Source organism: Lycorma delicatula, chromosome 9 (genome assembly GCF_047948215.1).
Source record: "Lycorma delicatula isolate Av1 chromosome 9, ASM4794821v1, whole genome shotgun sequence".
Lineage (NCBI taxonomy): Eukaryota > Metazoa > Arthropoda > Insecta > Hemiptera > Fulgoridae > Lycorma > Lycorma delicatula.
Window position 1 is genome coordinate 22,148,572 of NC_134463.1, and position 9,688 is coordinate 22,158,259.

General features: G+C 31.0%; 1 protein-coding gene across 1 annotated transcript; it reads left to right on the forward strand.

The window, feature by feature from the left end:
* The first annotated feature begins 217 nt into the window (after positions 1-217).
* Positions 218-9,330, forward strand: RpL15 (ribosomal protein L15). The gene is made up of 5 exons (XM_075374906.1): positions 218-303; positions 2,089-2,276; positions 2,453-2,589; positions 5,096-5,206; positions 9,071-9,330. The coding sequence occupies exons 2-5, from the start codon at positions 2,105-2,107 to the stop codon at positions 9,263-9,265; spliced, it is 615 nt and encodes a 204-aa protein (XP_075231021.1). The 5' UTR covers positions 218-303; positions 2,089-2,104; the 3' UTR covers positions 9,266-9,330.
* Positions 9,331-9,688: the final 358 nt, after the last annotated feature.

The window sequence follows — 9,688 nt, forward strand, 5'->3', positions numbered from 1 at the left end:
TATTTAATAACACATAGAAATAAGGTATTGTTTTATTTTTTAAGCATAATGCCGTTTAAAGTTATTAATTATATCACAAAGTTAGTCGTATAAAATACCAGCTCTATAATCGCCAAGCATTAGTCGTAAATTATTTTTATATATTAAATATTTAATGAAATAATAAAATGTCACTAATTATTAAAAACTTTCTAGAAAAATTTCATTACAATTTCTGGTCTAAGCGGAAATGATTACGGACTGATCGAACAACACCATCTTGTTTCTCTTACTAAGTTTCCGTCTTTCCGTTGGAGTTGTTAGGTAAGTTACGTTTCGTTGGGTTATATCTAAACTTATTTGGAACATCGTTTAGTCTGTGTAAATAGTTTTAGTTTTTATATTTGTGTAAAATTTCAATTGTTAACATTGTGAGTTTAATTTTGGTTTATTTTGTTATTTAATGTAAAAAAGTGGTCTTCAGACGGCATGAGTTTTCAGTATGTTTTACGTTACTGGAGGATATCAATTAATTTTTACATTTTTTTTTGTTTATTGTTTGTTAAAATGCTCGAATCTTACAGTGTTTAGTTACAGTAATTTCTTTTACCTTTGAAGAGTTAATTAGATACCCGTCTTAACCTAATTTTTTTTTTGAGTTTCCTTTACGTGTACAAGTTAGCTGTTCATCTGTGTGAATTATTTATTGTTGTGCTTATTATAATTGTGTGGTAGAAATCTTTTTATAAATACTAGTTATGTTTTAATTGCTTGAATTTGTTTTGTTGCTTTTCTTCTATTGAGAAACTAAAATGTCCCAGTTTGTGATTAGTTAAAACTTGGCCGAAGTATCTATTTTAGAAACAATATAGAGACCGTTTGTGATAACAGTTAAAACTAAAAACAATATTCACCTTAATATGATTAACTAAGTTTTCATTTTAAAAACATAACTGGTCTCTGATCACTTTTTTCGGAAGTTATCATATGATATTCATTTATTACCAATTGTAAATATTTTAGTATTTATTTAATAAAATACAATTTTAAATAAATTCTGTTATGAGGTTACACATGTTAATGCTTATACCACTAAAACTAAATAAATATACAGTGAATTTTGTAATCCGTGATGTGATTTCTAATATACATTATGCCCATGTTTATTGTTAAGCCTCCAGATGTAAAGTTATTTCATTTGCAAGATCTGTACATTTACAGCTTAAATTTCACAGAAAAATGATTATCATAGTAAAAACTACTGTGCATGCAGAAATGTTTTTTCTTTAATTAATGATTTAATTTAGACTTAGGGTATTTGTGATAAATATTTTTATAAACATTGCACATTATTTGTAAAATTAGTAATATTGAATGAAAGTTAATATCATAATCTGCATTTAGAAGCAATTGCAAATACCTGATTTTTTATAACTCTTGAATATGTTACGAGCTGCAGCAATTTTAACGCCATCTTTTAGTAGTATTACAATGGTTAGTTGATGGTTATTGAATGTTTGGGTACTTACGTATTAACGCCACCTTAGCTACAGCTTTATTTAAAAACAAAGTAGTCAACAATCGGATTTTGGTGGTAAATGGGCCGAAACAGATTCAAAACAGAATATAAATGTTTATTTATTTTATAAATATAATTTAACCAAACTTAACCTACGCTCGCTAACCTTGACTAATTAACACTGTAATTTTTTGAGTATTTATTTAATAAATTCAGTAATTACAATTATTTATTATTTAAATCAAATTGCAATAATTACTGAATTTATTAAATAAATACTCAAATTAGTCAAGGTTAGCGAGCATAGATTAAGTTTGATTAAATTATATTTATAAAATAAATAAATATAAATAACCATTTATATTCTGTTTTGGCCCATTTTCCACCGAAATCAGATTGACTACTTTGTTTTTAAATAAAGCTGTAGCTGCGGTGGCGTTAATACGTAAGTATCAATGTTTGTATACTGTCACAAACAGTGACAGTATCAAGGAAATCTTGACAGTCAAGATTTTCTTTACACTGTCACAACTGTAAACATGAATGGGGTTTTTTAAAATTATATTTATATATAGTTTATTTTGTTTTAGGTAAGGCCCTTTAAAGATGGGGGCCTACAAATACGTGCAAGAGTTATACAGAAAAAAGCAGAGTGATGTTATGAGATTTTTGTTGCGTATTAGAGTATGGCAATACAGACAAATGACAAAAATGCACCGTGCACCACGTTCAACCCGCCCTGATAAAGCTAGACGTCTTGGATATAGAAATAAACAAGGTAAGTTCTTTTAATTCTAAGTTTTAGTGATTTTTCTTCTTTTTTTTTAAAAAAAACATCAGTTAATATATGCTGTACTTAGTAACTTATTATACTTTCAGATTACTAAATGAAGGATTTTCCTCTTTGTGTATGACATTGTTTTTTAGTTATTGATTAAATGGTACCTTTTTCAGGTTATGTTATCTTCCGTATTCGTATCAGACGTGGAGGTCGTAAACGTCCTGTACCAAAGGGTGCTACATATGGTAAACCTAAAAGCCATGGAGTGAACCAACTGAAACCTGTTCGTAATTTACAGTCTCTTGCAGAGGTACATAATATATTTCCATTATGGTTCTACTTGAAAATAAATAATTGCACATATTTCTTTTAATTAGATTTATTACATATATTATGAACATAAATTAATGACTGTAATTATATTTGGGCTAATGAATTGACATATTTAATATTTAAGAGTGTGGAAGTGATATATAATGATTAAGATGGCCTGTATTTATACTAGTTTGTATACTTTTTAAATCTTATAATTTTGTACAATATAGAGATTTGCATTCTCCCTATATCTATAATTTTGTCTCTGTTGAATAAAACCCTTCATAAATATATTTCACTTTATTCCATCTATTACTTTGTGAAATAATCTTGGAGCATCCCTCGCTCTTATTTTTTTTTTCTTTAATTTTCTTAATAGATTTCATCTTAGTAGGCATATTCTATAATAACATACCCATACCAGTTAAGCCTACTTCATCCAGATTTCCCATTACTGCAGTTGAGTCTTCAGGTTTGTTTTTATTGAAATATGTTAAATACTTTTTGCTTAAAACTACACATAATCAAATTTCAATAAATTCATCCACAAGCAACTGGTGGTGTTGTTGAGGTAAAGAATATGAGGGGATCTTAAGAGAAACTAAAACAAAGAATTAGTCTTTTTTTTACCCGTTTAGAGAGTATGATAAATCAACTTTGGTTATGCTTTTCTTTCCGTGTCTTTCATCCTTCGAGAGTGTTCCTTTTCCTCTTATGTCCACTTCCTTCCACTGGTTGATTTTTCCTTTCCTGGAAACCTGCTATGTCAAAAAGTGTCCTGTCATTTATTGTGTCTGTGTTGATTGTAATGTTTTCAATGCCCTTTTCTACTTCCCAAAATCATGTAGGCTTGGATTTGTTCTTAGCTAGTCAAAGATCTGTTATTACCGTTCACTTATGTATATCCATATTATTGTAATCTTTTCCTCATGACATTTTCAGTTTTCCAAATTTTGAATATAGTTCTATATTAGATTGTAATTTGAATTCTGATTCACCATTATATTTAGATCCTGGTATTTTCCTTAGAATTCTACTTTAGATCTTTTCTAATTTTTCAAGATCTCCAATTCCAGTTAGTTGTAAGTGTTTTTACTGCATAAAGTACGAGTATTTTGGGTGTAACCACTCTTGTTTTATAATTCCCCAGTTTTGTGTTCCATGATAGAGATTTCTTGTAATGTGAAATTAGTTTTATTTATCAAAAAATAAAATTATACCTATTTATTTGCCTTGTACTAACTGTAAAATTTATAAACTATTTACAACGTATTTTTCACTGTTTAGAATCCTAATATAAAAAATGTTACCTTTATTGAATATTGGTGCCACTGATTATGTGTTTAAATATCCAGTTGATTTCTTTTTAACAATATAGGAATGCTATTTGGTTAAATGCCTGAAAAGGAAAAGATAAGTGTAAGTTTCAAAATCTTTCTCACAAAAAAAGATTTGTGCATGGGGTTGTTAGTCATGTGTGCTCACATTTTTATTTTAGCTGTTATTAGCAAAGAGTGGACCAATGATGGTGTACCAGGCAGCTGCGCATGACGACTCTCCTGCTAGAAGCACTCCATTGTCAGTTAATTTAGAGATTATGTAATTTAATTTTTAAGTGTAGATTATATTTATTATTTAATAATTTTATTAATAAAAGAATGGGGTTATTAGTTAATATTAAGCAGTAAAAATTAGTTTTTTATTTAGCAGGAGAGTTGTTGGCGCGCATCACATGGTTTGCTCTGCCCCAATGGCAGCAATTGGACTGGCAACTAATACAAACTCACACAAGACTAAATGAAGAAGATGGCATCCCCAAGCCAATTCCCTGTTATCAATATGGGTAGCGTTAAACATTATATTTCTATTAAATTCTATATCTACTCATTCCTTAAGCCTATTTTAAATATAAAAATGTCAAAATGTTATGAAAAATATTCTCAACACACCCCGATATTTCTTTTCTTAAAATATTTAATATTCTCACAAACATGAGTATATGAACGTGTTGAGGGTCCAAGGTGGTAGAGCCTCCTGGCTAGACGGTCGGGAAAGCAAAGCAAGCCATACTGGCTTGTGACTGACATAATTTCAACTCTGTCTGTCTGTATCTAATCATTATCTATGGAGTTGGTTTTGTGCATTTGTTGTCAGAGCAGTTGGATTTCATCAACATTAATTATGAATATTTGGAATTTTCCAGTAATGAACTTAAGTTGCAGTTTCTGCAACTTCATGACTTTCTTTACTGTTCAGGAGCTACATCCTCTCAAAGTTAAAACCCAATTAATACAAATGGATGGCATGTTCTTGTTTAATTAATTAAAATTGAACAGGCATTTGATTGAAGCAATTCTGCTACATAAAATTGAATGAAGGCAAAGTATAGCTGGTGTTTAAAAAACCATTACGTTTATCTTTTTTTTTTTTTGTTAAAATGTTTAAGAACTGTTTAATTTTAATTATAAAAAATTTCCTTAACTGTGTATTATCTTTTATAGGAGCGTGTTGGCAGAAGAGCAGGTGGGTTAAGAGTGCTAAACTCTTACTGGATAGCACAGGATGCCATCTATAAATATTATGAAGTTATATGTATAGATCCTTTCCATAAAGTAAGTTATTTGTTTAATTTATTATACTGCTCTTTATTTGTCAAATAAACAAAGGAGGCAGTTTTGAAAACCTCTGAAACTGTTGATCATAATTATGAGAGGTTATATGTAAATTAAAGACTGTTTCATTGTAAAAAAGTTTATTCTGAAAACTATAAATATTTTTTATTTCTCAAACTACATACTTTATACTGCTTCTCTATATAATCACTGCATGAATTAAAACATTTATCGTAGCAATATACCCTCATCATATTTTTCTGCTGCCAGTCCATTTAGCCACTGATTAACAGCATTTTTAAGTTCACTGACCTGTGAATTGCTTACCACCCAAAGATTTTTTTAATTTCCCAACAAATGGTAAACAGAAGGAGCTAAGTCCGGACAATATGGTGGGTGATTGCAAATTTCCCATACAAATGTTCGCAAATCATGTGTCGGACCTACAACATGTGGATGTACATTATCGTGCAGCAGGACGATTCTGTCGGTCAGCCACCCACGCCACTGATTCTTAATGCCATGCGTAATTTACATAGAGCTCTGCAGTAGGCTTCTGCATTTATAGTTGTTCCACAAGGCATGGAATCAATTGGCATTATGCCAAACTGATTGCAAAAGACTGGCGATCAGTTTGCACCCAAATGGCTGTGACTTGATTTTTGTTGGTCTGGTTGGTGATTTGCCATTTTTTTCTCTGGCGTGTAATGTAAAATCCATGTTTCATCGCCAGTAACAATTGAATTAAGGAACTCATCACCTTTATCTGTGTAATGCATCAAATTTTCCAAAGCAGATCTCATTCAGATTTTTTCTGACATTCCGTTAAGGCATGCACAAACCTTTCTTAAGCCTAAATGATTGTGAACAATGCCACCAATAACAGCTCTTAAAACATCAGGAAAAAGAAGGGAGATGTCAGAAATTGTTGAGCGACAGTCTTTTCTGATTTCATCATCAATGCGTTTCAAGTCCTCTGTGATTATCGAGGACCTCGTCTAATGTTCATCATGCACATTAATTCTGTTATTTCTAAACCTTTCACACCATTTTCGGACATTTCTTTCGTTCATTACCTTATCACCATACACAGCAACCAACAGCCTATGAATTTCAGCTGGCTTAACATTTTTTGATGACCACGTGACTTCAAAGTAGACAAAACATATTTCACAGTCGGCAGCAACAGCAATTTTCTTACACATTTTACAATGTAATAACTCACACGTAATTGAAGATACTACAACACAACAACTTACAGATAACAAAGTGTGTTCATTATTAGTGTGGCCAGGTTTGCCAACCTTAAGGAGAGGAATTTTCCAGCGGTCTTCACTTTAGAGATATCCTTCGTGTATATGTTATATAAACTGCATTACCTTCTGTATTATGCAATACTTGAATTGCAGATGACTCTGGTTAATGATGATACTCACTTTTAACAATGAAAATATTGTCTATGTGTTGTTTAATCTTCCTTGGATGTCTGATGCTAGAGTCATGTGTATAATAATCTTTTTAAAATTAAGTAATGTTGGCTGTAAGACTTATGACTACTTCCTTATTCATGTTCTTCATTTGAGTGACTAGCGATATTGACTCATTAGTAAGTACTTAATCACCATACTCGGGCAACCAACTGCCTATAAATTTCAGCCGGCTTAATGTTTTAATGACTCCACATCATGACTTCAAACGTATGACTCCACATATTTCACAGTTGGCAGGAACATCAGTTTCCTACTTATTTTACAATGTAATAACTCGCACGTAATCAAAGATACTACTATGCAACAGCTTACAGATAACAATGCAGTGTGCACATTACTAGCATGGCCATGAATGACATAGGTTTGCCAACCTTAAGGAGAGGAATTTCCCAGCAGTCTTTACTTTACAGATAACCTTCGTGTATATGTTATATAAACTGCATTACCTTCTTTATTATGTAGTACTTGAATTTCAGATGACTCTGGTTAATGATGATACTCACTTTTAACAATGAAAATATTGTCTATGTGTTGTTTAATCTTCCTTGGATGTCTGATGCTAGAGTCATTTGTATTATCTTTTTAAAATTATATAATGTTGGCTGTAAGACTTGTGACAACTTCCTTATTCTTGCTCTTCATTTGTGTGACTTAAGCAATATTGACTAGCAAGTATATCAGTTGTGAAATTACAAACCTTTTCAATGACATATTGTTATAAAAATCAAAAAAAATTACTGCAGCAAGGAAGGTGAAATTTTTACTTTTCTTGAATTTTTTTTTCTCTTATCAATTTTTGGTGAATATTATTTTTTTTGTGATTTTTCTGCTGCACTTACAATGCTATAAGAAACTCAGTAGGTACAACTAGATTTTTTCACCTTCTTAGCTGCAGTAGTTTGTGAGAAAAATGTATCTGTTTAAAAAATTAAATTTACAGGAATATTAAAAATAAAGAAACTGTGACTCAACCTTGGTTTTTTGTGCATTCCTGCTCCATATTTAGGATCATCTGGGTCTTCTATTCCAAGCCGCCTTCTATTACATGTATTTGTTTCATTTCTTTTTGAAAGTAACTTTTCCACTTTCTTTTCTGCTTTTCTCAAAAGTACACATTTCTGGCACACAAACTGCAATAGATTGCACATTCAGCAGTAAAAACCTTCTTTCCACTTTGCATTGCAGCAGGGAAATTTTTTATACAGCCCGGCAGGATACAGCATAACATTCCATGTCTGCATCTGACATTTAATTCATGAACATTAGAACAAATGGCCTAACTTTCAAGTCCTTTTTCATACGGTCTTGCATTGTTGTCTGCGGTGTACAAGGTTTAGCTGACCATTTACAAGTAGATGTCATTGGAGATTGTTGAATGGAAATTGCAACAGCAGCACATGTTTCCAACCACGTTAACTTTCATCCACTCTGCAGCCTATCTTAAACATTGCCTAACTCAAATGCACATTTTTCCCAAACCAATATTATTGCTTTTTGTGGTGGCTGTATATTAAAGCGTTACCGAAACATATTATTAATTAGCTTTATTGTTTGGCTTGTATGTTGTCGTTCATGAACTCATACACTTGTCACTAACTGCTCCTCGACGCTTTAACCACACGTATCAGCCATGTTAGCAAAACTGCCTTTAACTCAGTGTGTGATGTAACAAACAATTGACAACCAACCCCAATGAAAATACTGTATGCTCTAAACATATCCTAATTCATACTTTTCATTAACTTTAAGTGTGTGGTGACTTCTCGGCCACACTAGTATGTTTATGTTTAATGAAAGTTTAAGGCTCCTTTTGAACACTACTGACTCCCTAAAATTTCAACAAAAATTCTAAAATTAATATGAGTACTCATGGTTGCAATCACTTCTGTTATTTTAAAAAAGTTTTAAGTGCCGTAGCCATTTATTTTCCAACAAATCCTGTATATATTTTACTGGACGAGAAGACAGTATAACATCTTTCATTTAGCAGTATTGAGTATATCAACAGTAAGTAGAAAAAATGATTTTTGTGTTATGTTAAGTCTGTATTCATAATCATAATTGCAGTGTTATATATCCTAGAAAAATGAAATTTCTATTTAGGTCAGTGGTGATACAGTGACAATTCATATCTTAAAATTGTGTATTCAATTTTTTTCACATAGTACATGTGAAGCTATTGATTGACATAAACAGTACAGCAGTTTGGTTTTAGTAAATGATGATATTTTTAAATTTAAATGATCTAAATTATGTGATTATTCTGTTCTTCCTTGGATGTCTGATGCTGAAACCAGTTGCTGTGATGTGAAATTTTCTTAGTTAAAAGAACATTGGTTAAAGAATGAATATTAATGTGGCAATTATATTTCAGGCTATACGTAGGGATCCAAAGATTAACTGGATCTGTAATGCAGTACATAAACATCGTGAATTGCGTGGTAAGACTTCAGCTGCACGTAAATCTAGAGGTCTAGGAAAGGGTCATCGGTACTCCCAAACTATTGGTGGTTCACGAAGAGCTGCATGGCTACGCAGGAACTCATTACAATTACACAGGAAACGATAATATTAATATTATCTTTTCTTTATATATAATTATTGGTTTTATTTCATTAAACTATTTGAAATATGTTTTTGTTAATTATTTCCTGTTTATAATTTTCCTTAAGAAATTCTTTCCACATTTCCTTTTGTGGAAAAAATGTCTAATATAGTAAAGATTTTTAGAAGTTTCTGCACAAAAATAAATCATGTTGATGTGATGTAAGACGTGACAAAATTATTTAGATTGCTTTTAAAAAACCAGATGAAATATTGTAATTGGTAACAATTGTTTTCTCATTTATTTTCTGTAACAGAAGGAAACTTTCCGTTGAAAGAACCAAATTCATGAATAGTATTTTATTTTTTTATGTAAATGTCTGTCCAGTAATTTTTTATTTCAGCTGCTGCAATATTATTAAAATCCTTTTAAATATCACAATCATTC

What these genes read in the sequence shown, in the direction of transcription:
- RpL15 (XM_075374906.1), top strand. Translation starts at nt 2,105, where the DNA reads ATGGGGGCCTACAAATACGTGCAAGAGTTATACAGAAAAAAGCAGAGT. An exon ending in TGGATATAGAAATAAACAAG is followed by an intron (nt 2,277 to 2,452) that starts GTAAGTTCTTTT and finishes TACCTTTTTCAG; the next exon opens with GTTATGTTATCTTCCGTATT. An exon ending in GTATAGATCCTTTCCATAAA is followed by an intron (nt 5,207 to 9,070) that starts GTAAGTTATTTG and finishes ATTATATTTCAG; the next exon opens with GCTATACGTAGGGATCCAAA.